The sequence below is a fragment of the Oryctolagus cuniculus genome, chromosome 13 (genome assembly GCF_051225735.1).
Source record: "Oryctolagus cuniculus isolate XC-2025 breed Fujian yellow rabbit chromosome 13, ASM5122573v1, whole genome shotgun sequence".
Lineage (NCBI taxonomy): Eukaryota > Metazoa > Chordata > Mammalia > Lagomorpha > Leporidae > Oryctolagus > Oryctolagus cuniculus.
The window spans coordinates 43,275,360-43,295,988 of NC_142879.1; the positions used below are offsets into that span (position 1 = coordinate 43,275,360).

The 20,629-nt window shown below is 39.6% G+C and overlaps 1 protein-coding gene across 1 annotated transcript in view; it reads right to left on the reverse strand.

Annotated features, from left to right (window-relative positions):
• The window catches only part of CUBN (cubilin), a 283,377-nt gene extending 262,972 nt beyond the window's left edge, over nucleotides 1-20,405 (reverse strand). Inside the window, exons 1-10 of the mRNA XM_051820614.3 lie at nucleotides 20,255-20,405; nucleotides 19,411-19,540; nucleotides 18,410-18,505; nucleotides 17,476-17,514; nucleotides 15,184-15,285; nucleotides 14,034-14,137; nucleotides 7,870-7,996; nucleotides 6,389-6,545; nucleotides 2,866-2,997; nucleotides 1,562-1,657 (exon numbers count right to left, since the gene is read on the reverse strand). Coding sequence (XP_051676574.3) covers nucleotides 1,562-1,657; nucleotides 2,866-2,997; nucleotides 6,389-6,545; nucleotides 7,870-7,996; nucleotides 14,034-14,137; nucleotides 15,184-15,285; nucleotides 17,476-17,514; nucleotides 18,410-18,505; nucleotides 19,411-19,540; nucleotides 20,255-20,367 — 1,096 coding nt within the window. The 5' untranslated portion in view covers nucleotides 20,368-20,405. The remainder of the gene's footprint in view (nucleotides 1-1,561; nucleotides 1,658-2,865; nucleotides 2,998-6,388; nucleotides 6,546-7,869; nucleotides 7,997-14,033; nucleotides 14,138-15,183; nucleotides 15,286-17,475; nucleotides 17,515-18,409; nucleotides 18,506-19,410; nucleotides 19,541-20,254) is intronic.
• Between the last annotated feature and the right edge of the window lie 224 nt (nucleotides 20,406-20,629).

The window sequence follows — 20,629 nt, forward strand, 5'->3', positions numbered from 1 at the left end:
ACAAAGTTCTTCTTTGCATCTTCCATAATGACTGTACAAAAAAGGAGTTATTTTTACAATAGTATCTGTTGTAAACACTTTACAGTTATGGACTCATTTAATCCTTTTAAGAGCTCTATGAGGTAGTGGTTATGATTGGTTCCAGATTACAGATGAAGAACTAAAATACAGAGAAATTAACTAAGGATACACAGAATGTGGTAGAACCAGGGGAAAAATAGAATTAGTCTTTTTCTAGAAGCCACACATTTAACCACAACTATATATTATTAAACATTTAATATGCATTTAGTAATAAGTACATATATATCTATATATAGAGAGAGAGAGACATATGTATATGATAAGTGAGGGGGGGAAAGGTGGTAACTTTGAAATAGCAAGAAGCATATTCAATAAATGGAGTTGGATCTATCTATTTGGACAAATATATGCCATAAATAAAAAAATCTAAAAAGATGAAAGATACTGATGTTGAACAAATCATAATAGTATTAAAAAGTTACTCAACTATTTTAAGAGAGTTCTGCTTGACATTAAGGGGAGATGTATCTTTCTGACTATATTACGATACAAGCTGCTAAATAGAAGATACCACCAATAAGTTAAAAGAAAAAGAACATGCCAGGAGAAATGTAAACCATAAGACAGATAATGAGATGGTGTCTTTACTACATAATCAAATTTTACAAATCAATAAAAAAACAATTGAGCAAAGGGCAACAACAAATAAAAACTGACACTAGATATGATAATTATTAATTATTAGTAATCAAAAAGTACAAGAGGACTTAAATGGAATTAAAATATAAGTTTACTTCGGTGCCAATGTTTTTTAAATTCATGTATAGTGTTTACACAATAAGCATTTTCCACAAACATTTTGAGAATCAGGCATAAGTGAAAATAATGGGAAACTAATTTCTGCCTATAAAATTGAGCAAGATGAAAAATAACAACAGTAAATATTGTCAAAGATGTTTTCATATGCTTTTGGAAAGTGCATATAGATACTATATTCTCAGAGCAAAGTTAGCAATATTCACTTATGACGTGAGTTAGAGGAGCTGACCCCTCTGTGCAGCATTGCAGACACTGTTGGTTTCTGCTCCTGATCCATTCCCCTTCCTTCACAGTGAGCTCCTTATTTCAGCTGGATTCATGATGCCTGAAATAAAGACCACACTTCCCAGCCTCACTTGGCAGTCAGGTTTAGCCATGTAGCCCCACTCTAGCCAACGCGTGGAAATAGAAGAATTCCTAGAGGAAGATTGCATATTCACCTCCCTCCTGTTCTCCTTCCTGGTCTCTGCATCAGAGCCAGGAGTTAATAGCTGGCTTAATTACCTTGAGAAATAACTCCAAAATTAGACTATATTACTAAAGATCACAGACAACTTGCCTTTTCAAAAACACAAATTATGGTTTTATAACATGGGCCAAATGTGTTTGAAGGTCAAAATAAGAATTTTGAAAATGGGAACTGTGTTTTAAAATGATTGCACTGTTCTGCAGGGTCATGCTGGAACACTCAAAGCCACATAGAGAAATGACGTTTTACCTAGAGCCGAGGAGCATGATGCATCGGGGTGGCAGCCTCCATTATTGACTGAGCAGATGTCTATGAGTGTGCACACTCTTCCATCACCCTGGTACCCTGATCAGAGCAAGAAGAGGGGCATGAGAAACACACCAATAAGAGGAGAGAAGGAGAATGCCAATCTGACAATCAAATGTCTCCAAGCAGACGAAGTAGAGATCCTTTCTCATCAAAACAGAAGATGTTAATGTAAAATATCATGCATATTCCCATAATTAAGAAAAAAAACAATAAGTCTTGGTGATCTGACTTCATAAATAACATTCTGGGTTGTTTCTAATGAAAAAAGAAAAGTGTGCAACTGTTGGTGACTTAGAAAGTGCTGACACTAGAGAAGTTGACATTTTACCATTATAGTGACTCTGTTATTCTTACAGGTAAATTGCCATCCAAGTCCAAAGTACTGTTATTTCATGCTATTAAAACATACAAGGTTTCAATTTATCTCTTAGAATCTCTGGACTTCTTAGACAGCAACTTGATTTAGATTAGAGAAGACCAGTGATGACTTCTTTCCAGAAGAAAAAGGAAACTAGCATGCCCATGATTTAGTGAACTTCATGTGGAAAACATCACAAGAGTGTGTTATATCAATAAATTACTAGTGGGAACACAAGAGCAACAGATCTATGATCCACATGGAAAATTTTTCAAATTCTTATTTATCTCAATAACTATTTCAGTTTGTAAAGGCTTGTTTCTTTCCATTCAGATTAAAAATTCTTTTATTCTTTATTCTATTATAGTTGTAATGATGTGTCCTGGATCCACAAGTAAATTTTCTGTGCCATTCAGTTTCTCTCATTACACAGAAATTATATTTAAAATGGAGGGCAAGGAGCAGGAGTTTGGCTCAATGCTTAAGACACCGCTTGGGATGCCTGCATCCCACATCAGAGTGCCTGGGTTTGAGTCCCAACTCCACTTTTGATGCCAAATTCCTGCTAACGCACACCCCAGGAGGCAGTGGGTACTTGTGGGCTCAAGTACTTGCACCCTTGCCACCCACATGGAAGACTTGGATGGAGTTCTGGACTCCTGACTTTAGGCCTGGCCCATCCCTGGCTGTTGTGGGCATTTGAGGGAGTGAATCAGCAGATGGAAGAGCTTTCTGTCTCACTCTGAAGCTTTCTCTCTGTCTCTCTTCCTTTCAGATAAATAAATAATTTTCAAAATTAAAAACAAATTAAAATAAAATGTAGCACAGATTCTATTTTCAAACATATATGTTGTCTGTAATTGTAAAAGGAATTCTGATGCAGTACCTGGTGGACAAGGCTGACAGTGATATGATCCAAGTGTATTCACACAGCTAACAAGTGGAGCTACTGAACAGCCACCATTATTTATTTCACATTCATTAATATCTTGGCAAGTATATCCATTTCCTTTCCAACCTAGGAAAACAATATTTTAAAGGTTAGTTCTATGGACAAGTCAACAAAGAACAAATATAAATAGTTCACACATAGAAAAATATGCTCTACTCAAAAAATTACAGATTAAAATCTATTAAATTAGCAAAAAGTATTTAAAATTTTTGGAATCAAATCCTAGCAAAACAGTGGAAAAATAGATACTATTATACACAGTTAGTTGGACACTAAGCCATCTGGCAGTATTCATTACATTTTTGAAAAGTACATACCCTTTGACTAACAATTCCATTTCTTAAAATTTATTCTGGGTGCTAAAACTCCTAGTATATTAAGATGTAGGTAAAGAGAATGTCTACTGCAGTATTGTATTAACAGGAATTTTTTTTTTAAAACTCAGTGGTCAATAGAGGCATAGAAATGTGCCTTATCAGATGTCCTAAACAGCATTCTGGCCTTAGGATCAGCCCTTAAGACATTCAGATCTGGCTGAAGAGCCCATGAAAGTATTTCAGTCATGGAAAGCCAAGACATTCTGAAAAAAAAAAAAAATGAGCTAAATGAAAGGTCTCTGTAAGTGAGATCCCAGTGGAAAGAACGGGCCATCAAAGAAGGAGGTACCTTTCTCTGAAGGGAGGAGAGAATTTCCATTTTGACTATGGCCTTGTCTAAATAAGATCAGAGTTGGCAAACTCAAGAGGCTTCCATAGCCTTGGCAGCTCATGACAAGAGCCTCAAGTGATTACTGATGCCATAAATAAGAATGTCAATTGTTAAATCAACAACAGGAGTCACTGTGCGCTTACTCCCCATGTAAGATCTTTGTCTTTAATGTGTTGTACTATGTGAATTAATGGTATAACTAGTACTCAAACAGTACTTTATACTTTGTGCAACTGTGTGGGTGCAAACTGTTGAAATCTTTACTTAGTATATACTAAATGATCTTCTGTATATAAAGATAATTGAAAATGAATCTTGATGTGAATGGGATGGGAGAGGGAGTGGGAGATGGGATGGTTGCAGGTGGGAGGGAGGTTATGGGGGGGAAAAGCCGCTATAATCCAAAAGTTGTACTTTGGAAATTTATATTTATTAAATAAAAGTTAAAAAAAGAAATGTGCCTTATGACTCATCTATACCACTGAATAGTAAAAATAATTTTAGTAACATGTATATATCTGCACCTGCATACATGTACACACACAAATTGAAATGGTTTTCCTATACATATTCTAATTGAAAAATATAAAATTTTACAATATTATTTTAAATATTGTTCCCAATTTGAGGAAGGAATTCTGTGTAAAGCCTATGTACTTGTAAGAGTGAAGTAAAGGTGGACGAGAGAATGAATGGCTAACCATGGTCTTGTCGGGAGGACTGATGGTTAAAAAGAGAATCTTTTCACTTTAGTCACTCTGTGTTATTCAATAATTCCAATGTTGTATCACCTATATAATTCAAAGTATTAAAGTTATAAGTTGGTTTAAAAACTTATAAATCCTTTAAGATATTTCTATCTTTCACCCACATATAGTCCCCTTCTAAGAACCTTACCTAACAAAATTATCCTGTTTGTGCATGATGAAGTGAGTACAAAGAAAAAAAGGTGAGAGGAAATACATCCAAATATTCATGGCAGTCTTCTGGGTGATCAGATTGGGATTTGTCTGTTTTGTTTTTTATATTTTAATAGTTTCTTTTTATTTTATAAGTAGCATTTATGAGTATTACATTAATATACAAGAAAATTAGAGTTATTAACAGGAAAAACAAAAAGCTAATATTTCTTTTTTCTCAATAATAAAAGTAGAAATGTAGGAACACATTGCCCATCTTCTAATCTAAATTATTTTTCTGATTTTGAGGTTTTAAAGGTTATTACTGACACATGACCTTCAAGAAAGTGATTATTGGGCTGGCGCCGCAGCTCACTAGGCTAATCCTCCACCTAGCGGCGCCGGCACACCGGGTTCTAGTCCCGGTCGGCGCGCCGGATTCTGTCCTGGTTGCCCCTCTTCCAGGCCAGCTCTTTGCTGTGGCCAGGGAGTGCAGTGGAGGATGGCCCAAGTGCTTGGGCCCTGCACCCCCATGGGAGACCAGGAGAAGCACCTGGCTCCTGGCTTCGGATCAGCGCGGTGCGCCGGCCGCAGCAGCCATTGGAGGGTGAACCCATGGCAAAGGAAGACCTTTCTCTCTCTCTCTCTCTCTCACTATCCACTCTGCCTGTCAAAAAAAAAAAAAAAAAAAAAAAAAAGAAAAGAAAAGAAAAGAAAGTGATTATTTGCAAATTTCCTAACCTCTGAGAACTGAGAGAAAATGTCTTCACATGTTTTTACAATTTCTTTCTAGTTACACAAGTTATAAACATATAACATAGAAAAAATCACTAAAGCAAAGGTCACTTAGTTAACACTTAGGTGTGTGGCGTTCCTTGACAAGACAGAGTAAGAATATTCAACAGCTCAGCTCAGATCCAATGTCAGGCAGACCTGGGTTTGGATCTTGGCTACTTCTAAGATATGTGATCTTGGGAAGTTCATTTGACCTTTCTAAGCCTCAAGTACTCATATTTTAAAATGTGAAAAATACCAATTCCTGCTAGGACTCAGTTTTGTGTAGTTGCAAGAATTAAAATAAATTGTTTTCAACATACCTTAAAGATGGGCCCATAAATGAACAACTACTATTAAGATACTCCGTGTTCCACTCTCTGAAAACACCCAGACAGTGCAGAGAAAGCCTTGTAATCAGCCGGAGGCCTGGCTAATTGCTTACCAGTGCACAAAGCACAATTCTTTGCTGACAATCAGTATCCTACAAATATATGTTGCAAGGAGGATGGCCATATTGCACTACAGTAAGAGATGAAACCTGGATCCAAATGCAGGCAGTCCCTGAGTACAAAGCCATGTTTTCGGTGACTCAGTTTATGGCATCTCTTAGATTCAGTCTCTGTGGGGCTGTGTTGGAGATGGAGACTCCTATTTACAGCAACGCCACCTGGTAGTCTAATGACACAAAAAGGTGCAAACTACCTGACTAGTGGAGACACCAAGAAATCAAGGAATTTACCCAAGTTTACAAACATCTGCTTAGTATGAAAGTGAAACGAGAGTACGTGCCTTTGGACCTCCAGTCTAGTCAGCTGATGGCCAGGGCAATACAACTGTTGCTCTTACAAATCCCATGGCTAACTATGCCCTTTTTGGACAATTCTCCCACTTCTGTGGCAGAACTGTTACCACAGTAAGGTGGTCTTGAGTGAAAGTTAGTGACATAGGACATGAAACTAGATTCAAACACTTCCTAAGAATGTTCTCCTTATCTATGTACAGGGGAAGGAAGTTGGTTCTGGCACTTTTCCTGCCTGTCACATGTGAGCTATCAGGTGGCCCTTAGAGCATACCTGTTGGACAGGGTCCACAATAGAATGAACCAGGAGTGTTGAAACACTGTACAAGTGCTGAGCAAGGCTGCAGGCTGCACTCATCTTTATCCACTGTGCAAGCAGGGTCATCTGATGTGAAAGTCCACCCAGCCTCGCAGATACATCTGTACTTGGCCTGGCAGAACGACAACAGCATGAGCAAAGACAGTCATGAAAAGGAGCAGGAATAGCCTTTGGAAATCTCGCCAAGCCCCAACCTGCTAATCCTCTCATGTTCATTTCCATAAGGCCAAGTCAGTGGCTTCTCTTTTCTTCCTATTTGATTTAAGCATTTAGGCCAGACTGCAAAAAGGGAAACATCTTTATTTCAGGGTAAGAGAAACCTATAATTTTCCCAATGATGTCAGAGAAGGAGTAACAACAATCAAGAACTGTAAGTCAATATAATTACCGCCTATCAGCTCAGCCTGCTGTGCTTGTAGAGGAAAAAACACCCCTCTAGGCACAGACATTGGAAAATACTTCTGTTTGTTTCCTTTTTGAAAGTGTCTCCCTTCCTTCCCATCCATTCTCCATCCCCCTCTCTCCCCAGCCACTGGAAGGGAACCATTTTCCAACAAATGGGCAAGAGAAAAAAAGAGCTAAAAATAAAGAACTGAAGTTATAAAGTGCCAAGCTGGATGGGAATGGGCCACCTTGAAAGTCAAGAGTCAAGGTCATCAGGACCCAGGGCACACAGGGTCTCCAGCTAAGTATAATCCTAGAGGTGGTGTCACTTCAGGGCCAGAAGATTCCAGACTCCTTAAAATTGCATTTGGTCAAGAAGACTGGGCCTTTTGTGCATCCACATCTCATCAGTGTTAATATTCACAAGGCCAAGAAAAGGTCATGTCTCACAGAGAGACTCATGAAGGGATAATAAAGATGCTAGTATTTTATACAATGAAAATTTTTTTTTTTTTATTTTTTGACAGGCAGAGTGGACAGTGAGAGAGAGAGACAGAGAGAAAGGTCTTCCTTTTGCCGTTGGTTCACCCTCCAATGGCCGCCGCGGCTGGCGCGCTGCGGCCGGCGCACCGCGCTGATCCGATGGCAGGAGCCAGGAGCCAGGTGCTTTTCCTGGTCTCCCATGGGGTGCAGGGCCCAAGCACCTGGGCCTTCCTCCACTGCACTCCCTGGCCACAGCAGAGGGCTGGCCTGGAAGAGGGGCAACCGGGACAGAATCCGGCGCCCCGACCGGGACTAGAACCCGGTGTGCCGGCGCCGCTAGGCGGAGGATTAGCCTAGTGAGCCGCGGCACCGGCCTATACAATGAAATTTTAACCTCTGGGTCTGTTTTCCACACAGCTCATCTCCCCTGTTTGCCTGTACCATACTTACGAGTAGGAAGTGACTTCTCTTCTGCAGCTCCACAGGGCAGTGCTCGTGCAGTCAGCACAGGATGAGGAACTAAAAACCATGGCTTCCTACAAGCAGTCATGTTTGGGGAAGGGACTCACCACTCCTTGTTGCTCGCGGTCTAAATCCTCACAGATACCATGGACACATCGATCCTTGGAGCCCGCTTGACAGTCATCGTATTTGGATGCACACTGGGGTCCATATGTCTCAGGTGTGCATTGACAACTGTTGGTTACAAAAGACATAGCGTCAGGGCTTGTGCTTCAAGGTCAATCTGTCACTTACCATCCATTAGCAAAAGGAGATGGGCTTTAGCCTAGGAGATAAGATGTTGGTTGAGATGAGTACATCCCATATCAGAGAATGTGAATTTGGTATCTGGCTCTAACTTCCTAATAATGCAGACCCTAGGAGGTTGCAGGGTTCAAGTGGTGAGGTTTCTGTCACCCACATGGGAGACCTGTATTCAGGTCCTAGTTTCTAGCTTCAGACTCAACCCACCTTGGCCCAGCCCTGGCTACCGTGTACATTTGGGGAGTAAATCAGCAGGTAAGAACTCTATCTGTATGCCTGTCTGGTTCTCTCTGTCTCAGTCTCTCCTTCTTTCTCTCTCTCTCTCTTTCTCTCCCTCTCTCTCTGCTCCCTAGGGGGGTGTGTGTGTGTGTGTGTGTGTGTATACCTCTGCCTTTCAGGTAAATAAATAAATGAATTTTTTTTTATTTTATTTATTTTTTTTTTTGACAGGCAGAGTGGACAGTGAGAGAGAGAGACAGAGAGAAAGGTCTTCCTTTGCCGTTGGTTCACCCTCCAATGGCCGCCGCGGCCGGCGCACTGCGGCCAGCGCACCGCGCTGATCCGATGGCAGGAGCCAGGAGCCAGGTGCTTTTCCTGGTCTCCCATGGGGTGCAGGGCCCAAGCACCTGGGCCATCCTCCACTGCACTCCCTGGCCACAGCAGAGGGCTGGCCTGGAAGAGGGGCAACCGGGACAGAATCCGGCGCCCCGACTGGGACTAGAACCCGATGTGCCGGCGCCGCTAGGCGGAGGATTAGCCTAGTGAGCCGCGGCGCCGGCCTAAATGAATTTTTTTAAAAATTAAAATTTCAAATCAACAAAGGTAGCATTGAATTACAGAGCAATAACACATTCACTGACTGGAGTCTTGGAAGAAAAATCACTTCGTTCTGTCCCATGTGGTGAATTGAATACATGTGTTACCTTTGCTAATACAGCGTTAGAAAATCACGACAATATCTGGTAAGCCTGCCACTATAAATTCTTCTGGTATCAGGCCATCAATCAAGGTTTTCAAAGGTCAGAAATCTATAAACTGAGGGTGAAGGAGTTAGTTCAAGAAAATAAAGGAAGAGATCAGAAAATCTGTTGGTTGTCTAAACAGCTGACCCATCCAGTAAGCACAGGTGACCCTGACTGAACTGATAATTCCTGCATACTCTCTACAGTTGTATAATCCCACCCACTAAGCAATGCGCACATCTTAGAGTCTATGCTAGTTATAATTATATGACAAAGGAGATATATTCTAAAAAATATATAACATAGTGCTCTCTTTCATTGCCCCATTTTAATCCATCACAAAATACGAGTAATCATTACATAACACCTAAGTCAGCAGTAGGTGCTTCGTTACAAGATTTCAGTCTAACAATAATCAAATAAGCCAGGTTGTTTCAAACCATAGTAATTTTTAAAGTTGCTGATGTAGTTTAGCTTTATATCTGCACTGCAGCTTAAAAGATAACCTTTAAGGTATGAGTGTGGAAGCAAGGGGAAGAGGAATAGATAGAAGAGTCCCAGAGCCCAAGCTGACTCACATGTCTAAGCACACCTGATACAGTGGAAATGTCAAGCCCACAGGTCACCAATTACTGGAATTGAGCAGAAATTACAGGAAAAATCTTGATGGAGTGAACTGACAATTAGTTCCAGGGATCAAATTAAAAGAACAGTGAACTCCTGCATGGCCATACCCAGCTCCCATATCTGGAACCTTGAGCTGAGTTTCTGAGTATTATGGAAAAGAGATCATCTCATGAGACAAGGAAGCTCTTTTAACAATATGCATTGAGGTACAATGAGCTCAGGTAATGCCCGCAGATGACAAAATGTGAATGAATGTGTGAGAAATGAGAGCCTGGCTGTTCAAGAAGCATGAAGAGGCCAGCGCCGCGGCTCACTAGGCTAATCCTCCACCTAGTGGCGCCGGCACACCGGGTTCTAATCCCGGTCGGGGCACCAGATTCTGTCCCGGTTGCCCCTCTTCCAGGCCAGCCCTCTGCTGTGGCCAGGGAGTGCAGTGGAGGATGGCCCAGGTGCTTGGGCCCTGCACCCCATGGGAGACCAGGAGAAGCACCTGGCTCCTGCCATCGGATCAGCGTGGTGTGCCGGCCGTGTCGGCCATTGGAGGGTGAACCAACGGCAAAAGGAAGACCTTTCTCTCTGTCTCTCTCTCTCACTATCCACTCTGCCTGTCAAAAAAGAAGAAGAAGAAGAAGAAGAAGAAGAAGAAGAAGAAGCAGCAGCAGCAGCAGCAGCAGCAGCATGAAGAGCCACATTCTGGCACAGACTTGGGTATCCATGGAGGGCTCCAGAAGCTATTGCTGGGGTGGCACCTCTCAGCAGTCTCCTCACAAGAAGAGGTCAACGAATAGAGCCAGAGATGAAGAAAGTTGGTGAATGGCTTCCATGCACTCAACATTCACGGCTGCCAGGCTTAGCAGAGAAATACAAGATGCCTAATTAAATATGAATTCCAGATAAATGAACATTTTCTGGTATAAATATGTCCCATGCAATTCCCAACCTCACTATATATTTATGTAAAAGTCATTTCATTAATAAATTATGTACCTGAGCATTCCAAGATGGTTTCTTTCATTAAGGCATGGCCATAGAAAAATAACAACAAATCATTGAAGTTGGGGCTGGCATTTGGTGTTAACAGTTAAGATGCCATTTCAGATGCCTGCATATTGGAGTGCCTGAGTTTTGAATGCTGGCTCTGCTCCCAACTCCAGCCTCCAGTTAATGCACACCCTGGCAGGCAGCAGACAATGGCTCAAGTAGTTGGGTCCTGCCATCCATGTGGAAGACCTAGCTTCAGTTCCTGGTTCCCGGATATTTGTTGAGCAGCTGGCATATTTCTCTCTCTCTCTCTGTCTCTCTCTGTCTCTCTATCTCTGTGTGTGTGTGTCTTTCAAGTAAATTAATTTGCAAATGATTAACCTTAAAGACAAATTCAATTATTCATTTATAGTCATAGCTATTTATCTTGTCCCCATCTTTGTCTTTCCATACTTTCCTTCTCATATTCTGTTCCCTCTCCTCCTCTCTCTCCCATTGGTACATAGAATATTCTTCAAGAAAATATAACTAGACTCTTGGGGACTACAGAACTTCAGAACATTTCATAGACATATTTGAGCATTTTATCCAGGTGACTTCATGGTCCAAGTTTATTTTATTACAACCCCACACCTGCCAAAAATGTTTTATAAATTTTACAAACTACAACTAACTTTTGAAGTCTATTTTCCGTGTATGAGAAATTTAAGTGTTCAACAATGCCCAGGTTTAAATTCTGATCCTATATATTATCTGTCCCTCTCTAACTATGTACCAACTCTTTCTGTTTCTGTCTCTCATAAAATAATGGCATCAACCTCTGAACACTGTTTCCATATTTTGGTTTAGAGGCATTCCTCTGTAGGAAGTGCTCAGAAATCTACTGGAAGTGATAAGTATCCATCTTACCATGAAGCCTTAGTCATTGCAGAATGACAAGATTTGACAGAAGAGTCTGGTTTATGGACCTGAAGTTAAATCCTATCTCTCTCTAAATTCTCCTTTGCTCTAGTCACTTGGAGATGAGTAAACATTAATCCCATACTCTAAAGAGCTATAAAGTACATTGCTCTCATTCAAGTGTAGATAATTTAAGAAAGAGGGAGAGAGAATGATACCAAGTAAGCTATAGGCTTCCTCAAAGACAAGTATTATTAATCTAATTTTACAGATTCTCGCTGCCTAAGAACACAGAAATGGCAACTGGCAGAAGATAATGAAAACCTAGGCCTGCACCACTGTTTTTCCACATTACATTCATATATTTTGAAAGATTGAATTAGCAGGAAGACTTTGCATTTTTACATGCTATTTTGACAAGGCAGGTTTTGAAAATTTTTTAAATTTTGTTTATTTGAAAAACTAGGAGGGAAGGAGAGAGAGAGAGACCTTCTATCTTCTGGTTTCACTCCCCAAATGCCCAGTGGTTATAAACCCAATCCAGATTTCACTTTGGTGACAAGGACCCAACTATTTGAGTCATTACCTCCCAAGGGCTGCATTAACAGAAAGTTGGATTTGGGAACAGAGCCAGGACCTGAACCCAGACACTCCAATCCATGGTGCTAAATGCCTACACTCTCAAAAAGAACAGTACTTTTGTACAAACTATATTCTCAAAGTATCTACATAGCTCCTTATGTACAAATAAATAGTTTTAAAGCTAACTTATTTTTCCTGCCTTAGTTATTAGTGATTCAGCAGAAGTCATTTTTGTGACAATTTGATTGTACAAGAATAAAGAAAGTTAATCACTCTCCAAAAACTGCAAGTTCATTTTGTGTTTGAAAAGAGGTCAAATATACTTCCATAGTCACAGTTTAACTCCTGTTACAGTTCAGGGTTCAATATTAATATCATTGAGTAACTGAAAGATATAATCAGTTTAATACATAACTATCACCTGAGTTTAAACGGGATTATCCTCCTTGCTTAAGTTTTGAATGTTTTTAAATCTGCCAGTGATATCAATGGAAATAAATCAAATCAAATATACAAAGCATCATCGTGTTCCCAAAGAAACTAACATAATTTTTTCCGGAAAAAACTTCTCAATCTGCATCTTAAGTATGTAACAAACATAATCCATGCATGCCAATTTCAAATCAGCTAACAACATAAGACTAAATTTTAAGTTAGAGGTGGTTAATTTGGGCTTTGCCTAATTATTAAACTCACAGACATAACTGCCAGAAATCTGAATGAGTTTAGTTTATAACCTGGAATGAGCAAGAGTTTTAAAGAAGAGATCAAAAGAACACAATGATCAATTAAATGGAAAGAGAGGGGCTGTGACTGCCTTTTTGAGGTTTAGTCTGTTAGATGACAGGGATGGAAACAAAATTACTACACTCATTTTTGATGGAAAGAACCGAATAGATATTGTTACAAGGGAACTGAACAATAAGACCACAAAGATACTTGGAAGACAGCAAATAATTGCATTTTAATCTTGGGGGATTATGCTTCAGAACACTGGAGGAATTGTTTATGGCATAACTGACCACTTTCTCAGTCTGAATAATCTCAGAATACAGGATACCAGTCAAAATACAGGGAAAGATGATCTCTAAAGATTTTTGAAACATGATTTTAAGGGACTACAGAAGTTAAGTTTGACAGTAATCTGCCTTCAAATGTTGGCCTTAATTATTAAAAAGGGAATGTGTGAACCAGCACAGCTTTGATGACCAACGTTCTTAGACCATGATGGAGGCACTGCGATGCCTAACTTAGCTTAGTCAGGAATGGGAAGGTTCCCTGCAGAAGACAATTCCTGCTCTAAACGAGAATGTCGTGGACAAGTCATTTGACCAAATAAATCAGAAGAGAAGATAAAATCGCCTGGTGAAGGTGCTCAGGGACTTGGTGGCTAGTTGAAATAGTGCCATGTGAGTTAACTCACTCATGAAGGCTCAGTTCTATCTTTGGTCTTATTATGATCAACATTTTTACATAGTGTTGAATAAAGTGATCCTTTAAAACTATGAGCTTCATAGTGCATGCAATGAGGACAGCAGTGGTACACTGGGATGGTGAGTTGTCCCTTTTCTACTTGGAACTGTTCCCTGGCTGCCCTACCTCTGCTCTGACTCTTACTAAAGCTTCAGCTCATCTTGCACCACTCTACACCTATGTCTATGCCAGTCACTGTGCCTTTTTCCTGTTTCTCAGGTTTGCTAGAGAAAGGATTTTGTTTAAATGGGGCAAGAACTTAGGACTCACAAGCCCTGTTCATCTAAGTAAAAGTAGCTGTATTTCCGTTCAAGAAGGGCTACATATATCTTCATAGAGAACCAAATTTTACTTACAATACAAATAGTTCCTTGTGGATGCTCTTAACTATGAGATGTTTTACCCTTTAAAATGCACCTAATTCTAAAAAACCAAAAAGTTACCTGTAACTCCCTGCTGTATTCATACACGTAGCTCCATTCTGGCAGCCCAAGGGTGTTCCTGAGTAAATCTGACATTCGTTAACATCAGTTGAGCAGAGAGGACCCTGTGGTCATAAAAAGAACAAAGGGGCCACATCACAGGGGCATCTGGAGGACAATATTCCTAAGATATGCTTAGGGATTTCCTCATGGATAGTAAATTAAGTCCTTGGTAAAATCAAATCCAAAAATACTAATATTAATCTCTGGTTTTTCTCCTTTGCCACTTATATGCAATGTAATAGAACCGATAAGCTCTTTGTAAGATCATAGCAGCCAGATGAGGAGAATCTATACAAATTCTCATTTCACAATGGTGCTACTTAAGAACTGCGAGGTTTTAGCACAAATATAGTTTTCAATTAGAATTTCTTTTTTAACTTAATATTTACTATTTGAGTTAACATTTTTAATTTACATTGTATTCAAAGGCTTAATGGCTCCACTAAATACAATCCAACAATTAAAAAGTAAAAAGACCATAGTTGAGCAGGAAAATAGGCAAGGGCTATAAACTGTAATCAAATGAAAAAATTATCAACTTCAGCCATATAAAGTAAATTTTAAAATAGACACAAAATCATTAAAACCATAGTAGCAAAAATTCCTATCAGTTTGTTTGAAAAAGATTTAAAATGAAGTTTGACAAAACACTGTATTTGTAGCAGTCTAATACACACAAAAGTTTTTTTTCTTTCATTTAAATTTTAGCTCCCACATATAAGGGGAAATATAGAGACAGCATGTTTCTTTCTGTGCCTGGCTTTGTAATATGCTTGTTAGGAACATTTTCAACATTACTAGAAAGGGCAAAGCACCTTCCACAGGGATGTCAAATTCATTCAGTGCTTTCCAAGGTTGAGCAATTTCAATGTTAGCAGAAATATCATGCCCTTCTACACAGTTCTTCAATCAACTGACACCCTCCTTAACTTCAGGGGGTTATAGAATCATATTCGGGTTTTGGCATTGATGGTATAATTCATTCTGATTTGAAAGGCCACAGAAGCCTAGAAACTTTGGATAGAGAACGAAATATGTCTGGAGGATATCATGGAAACCACAGATGCTGACTCATCACCATTTTTAAACAAGGACCCAAGTGACTCACCTTCCACTGTGAGGGACAGAGACAAAAAAAAGAATCATGCAGATTGAGACAGGTGCCACCGTTTTGGCAGGGATTGCTGCTGCAAACTTTCTTGTCAACAGTCTGAAACAAAGACAGGACAGTCAGTGAGATGGTACTAGATGATGGTACCAGCAGCTGACTGCAATGAAAGGTCTATTTCAGTGCTGGACTTTCAATCAGTTACTTACTTGCTCTCCAAATCAATGTTCTTGTGACAAAACAGGTGTTTCCTATCCTCAGTCCTATTCCTTCGCTCTTTACACTCTTTTAACTATTGGTAGGATGGATATGAGGAAAAAGATTCTCATTCTACTCTTTGGAGAAGTATTGTTCATCTGAGAAAGATGTCAGCAGACCAAACAAAGGATTCAGGTGGGAATAACAAGGGACATTCCTATTGCACTAATAAAATGGAAGTTCTGGCTCTTGTGACTGTCATTCTTATCTTTGGTACATCCAGATAAGCCTTTGAAATCTGATCATCCTTCACTGCTACCCTTACTCCCATGGGCTAAAATGACATAACCCTTTCTTTTGAAATGTGGCCAGCTCAGATGTACCCTCCACCCTTGTGCTCACCTGACTGCATTCAGAACAGTCTCAAACAGACCTACTTTTGTCTACAAAGCCTGGGGAACCTTACCCTACATCAGTACCAAACGCAGTCTTGTAAGATTTTTAACGTCTTTGGAAGCCAAGAGAACTTCTTTAGAGAAAACAAGTGAATGTGCAACAAAAGCTGTCTTGTTAATATCACTTCTAGTCGAATTCCTTGTTTTAAAAAGTTAAAATAGGGGTAAACTATTCTTTCTATTGTTTTTTATGTATTCGGTTTCCTTCATTTTAAAGATGACAATGAGAGCCAGTGGGTAGTGAATCGACTCAGTAAAGGTCATTCTTTCTCTATGTTTGTCATAATCAGGACCACATGTATGGAAGTCTCTTGATGGGTTTTGTTTTCTTCCTTTATTCCATTTGTCTATCTTCCTGCCAGTGCTATAATTAGCTCTGTCCTTCCAAGGATCCTATTAAGAATGTTAACCACAAACTCATTAGAAGTTTTTCTGGTGTACAAAAGCAATATTGTTTGAGTATTAAAATCTCCAAAGCCTATGGGGGTCCAGCAGGAAACCAGTTAGCAGTCAGGAGGAAGACAATAGGGATTGGCAGGGACTGTGGTGGCCAGAGAGCATTTGATTTAGATAAAGGCATAAAGGCATTCACATTGGAAAAATCATTAAAAACTCTTCCTGGGGGGAGGGAGGAAAGAGGACAGTATGAGCTCATTTCAGCCATGCCCTTCAGTTCCTGACCTTGGGCAGGAACAATGCAGCACTCTAGGAGACTGTGTCCTGTTCCATAACAATGTTCCTTGCTCCTTGTCATCCCCTAAATAGATAAAAGCTGAAGGAGCCATATATTATCAAAGTTAGGTAAAGGAATGTATAAACTTCTTTGCCAAACTGAAAACACCAAAAGTAGAGCACAGTGCCTGAAACATAATCAAAATAGATCAGGAACACAAAAGGGCTCCATAAAAGTTTGTGTGAAGTGGAATTAAAAAATAGCATGAATTTTCCAGAACATTTTGAAGCTCCCACACACACCCATACTAGGGTGTGGGTCATTAACCTGGAATCCCCAGACGTTCATTAAATACAGGATATTCTGTTCATTTCTCTAAAAAGAAGGCATGGCTACTAAAGATGCCAGCTACCTATAAAAGGGGTAGAAGCCTAAAATTGCAAAGACCAGTCTATAAGCATGGAGTAAAGTTATGGAATATTTGTCAAATTTATCCAATTTAATTACTAACAAATGTAGTTTTAAGGAAATGTGGAGTATTTCATAAAACACCCCAGACTTTGGAGCTTAATGTCAGAGAGGATATGTGACCTTTCAAAACTCAGTCCCTGATACCAGATCAACAATTTGGGTGGTCACTAACAGGCCATGTGTAGCTTGCTTGGACCTACTGTAACGTCATTAAAGGCTGAGAGCAAAAGGAGCATGTGGGTGAGAGCTAAGGGTGGGAAGACTCTGAAGGTCATGCACAGTGACCTTGTGCTGATCACTTCATCTCTCTGAGACTCAGTCTCCTCAATTGTATACTGGGAAGTACAACCTGGGAAGAGAATTGCATTATGGGAAAAAGCAAGTCCTTGATATTGACCAACTATCCAACCTTAAAATAAGAATGCCAGCTCTGTCAGTGTTTTTAGTATACTTTCAGTGAAAAATACTAGACATCTAGTAGTTTTGGGGACTTACCTGCTGTATGCTTTGAAATTTCCTCTCAAGATCAACAAGCTAGCAATAGGGAAGAAAAAAACCATCGATTAGCTGGTTCAAGGGCATTTCACACATGATTGATTTTGTGCTCTTGACATATGTGTTCACTTAACACCCTCTGTTAGGGACTCACTTTCTCTTGTTTTTTCTTGTCTTCATCATCTTTCCCTCTTCATTCCTTTTTCCTCTAGGCTAATTTGCCTTCCTATTCCCTTCCATCACACCAATTTTTTAAAAAAATACTTTTAATATTTCTTTATTTATCTTAATCTACTTGAAAGACAGAGAGAGAGAGAGAGAGAGAGAGAGAGAGAGAGAGCGTCCAGCCTCTGGTTCATTCCACAAACGCCTACAATAACCAAGATTAGGTCAGACTAAAGCCAGGAACCCAGAACTGCATCCAGTCTCCAGTGTGGTCAGCAGGGATGCAATACTTGAGTCATCTTCTGATGTATCCCAGAATGCATTAACGAGAAGCCAGATAAAAAGCAGAGCAGTCGGGACTCAAACTTACGATACATTGTGGGATCCAGTCACCCAGAGCAGCAGCTTAACCCACTGCATCACAATGTCCCAAAGTATTTTTTAAAAGCAGTACAACTTACTGATAAGTTAACTCATTGCTACACACAGTGAAAGTAGGAATTTTCATAGATGACAGTAATGCTTTCAATTCACCAATAAGAAGTTTGTTATCAGTACTTGAGTTTTGATAATCCTTGCCACAGAATTTCCTATCTCTGTCCATCACTACTTATATCTTCCATTAGAATTATGCCACTTAACAAAAGAATCCAGTTACACTGCCAATCTCTAAAAGCATACAAAGTTGGTATATCTCCTGCAAAATGGCCACGCATAGATTGCATTCAAGTGAGCCCACTTGCCCTTATAATGTGAAAGTCAGACATACCTTGGAATTGAGCTGATAGATTTGATTAGATATATTTTGAGGCAGACCAATTGTGCTTCCTTTTAAATTTATAATATCATCTTTATTTTTCTGGATCTAATTTTGAAAACAAGGAGAAGAATGTTAGTGAAAAAAGCATATATATTTTGCAGAATCATAATAAAACCTAGAGTCATATTCTATTTTGAACACTAAGCTCTTGTCTATTATTACAAAAACCAAAGCATATTATATATATATATATATACATAATAAACAGCAGACTAAAATAGTTATGCAATGATTCTACTTTCCCTTTTCAGGAACAGTGTATCAATGTACTTTCTATCTGTACTTTTTCCCAAAGTAATAACTTTGAGTGCTTATTAAGAAGCCTGGCTTGGAATCATACAATTCAGGTTTTAAATTCTGGCTCAGTCATTTATTAGGTGCACTTGGGCAAATTACTTAAGTGCTTCAAGGCCCCTTCAACCCTTATAAATGGAGTAATACTAAAGCCCATTTCACAAGGTACCTGTGAGGCTCAAATGAGATCATGAACGTGAAGTACTAGCACAGTGGACAACCCCCAGTGGGCTCTCAGTAACACTAACTTCTAACATTAGACCTGATACACTAACAGTGCTGAGCACAGAAAACATTCAACAAGGCAGAAGAATGACGGGCCAATTCTGTTCCCTGGCAAAAGTAAACTGGTCACATCTATATCATCTACATTTTCTCAGTCCCTTCCTTCCTCACCCCACTGTGGGAAGGTCTCAGTATTATCTCCTACAGCTTCTCTGGACTACAGCGCAATTCCTGCACGAAAAGCCACTTTCTGCTAGCATTAATCCCTCTACCCACGAGTGGCTCTAGGTCATTGTTCTTTAAAGGATTTGTCTTGCTCCCAGTGATGCTCCCTGTGCTACAGTTTCAAGGTACATAAGAGCACAGACCTGTATAGTTAAGTTATTGTATAGGATATACAAAATGTCTTTGACATATTTCCAGTGTATTACCTGATGTAAACATTCACTGAGGTCTTCATCATTTAGTTTGATTTTTCCAAGGGATCCAGTTCTAAATTCAATGTTTTGGGCAGACCCTGTAAGAAACACTAAATTTCCACTCTCTGTAGCCATCCGAGGTCTGTATGATTAAAACCAAAGAATGAATCAGTAATTAGTACATATCATTTTAAACAGTAGTTTGTCACTGAATATCTGTAGGCTGTATACATCTTCACTTTGTGATCAACTCAACCAAATTCTCCTTGCTCATCTGCCATTTATTTCTCTACCTAGAGGTGTCTCATACTAATTGTGTACTTGCCTTATTTGCAGAATCATAAATAAATAATTTTCATATAAGAAAAGGCAATTCAGTCCATTAGTTATAAATTTTGCTCCTATTTTTCTTTAAACATCACTTTTTTCCTCAAGAGAAATTATATCTTTGCTCATCTGGTTATCTGTAAAAACTGGTGAGGAACTACCTTAGTTCATAAGCAGAAATGATCTATGTGATGGGGCCAGCATTGTGCAGGTTTTAGCCACCCCCTACATTACCAGCATTCCATATAAGCTCCCCAGATGCTCCACTTCCCATCCAGCTCCCCGATAATGTGCCTGGGAAAGCAGCGGAAGATGGCCCAAGTACCTGGGTCCCTGCTACCCACATGGGAAACCTGAGTAGAGTTCTAGGAACTCTATTCAGTCTGGCCCACCCCTAAATGATGTGTCCATTTGGGGAGTGAACCAGTCAAAGAAAGCTCTCTGTGTCTCTCCTCCTCTCTCTGTAATTCTGCCTTTTAAATAAATAAAATAAAAAAATTTTAAAGAAATAATCCATGTGTCTACTTACTGTTGGGGATCAGTGTTTCTCTTTTGTGGCTGTAGCTCAAGCCCTCCAGCTTCTCCATTTAATTCAGCAAACATCAATAAAGTAACCAAACCCCAAAGAAAAGGTGAGGACATGTTCCTCACCAGCCTCCAAGGTTGTCTGGTAAGAAGGAGGCTGCTGCAACCAACTGAATGTGGCAGTTTAGAGAACAGAAAACCAGGCAGTTGTACTTTGACCCATGGGTATCCTGTAACTTTTTAGTTCTTTCTTCTTTGTTCTAGAATGCTGTTATTTTTTTTTTTTTTTGCTTCCTGAAGAGTGTAAATGATCTTAGATCTTCAGTACTCTTCAACTTGTGAGAGGTCAAAATCTACCTTAAGTGATGCACAACTTAAT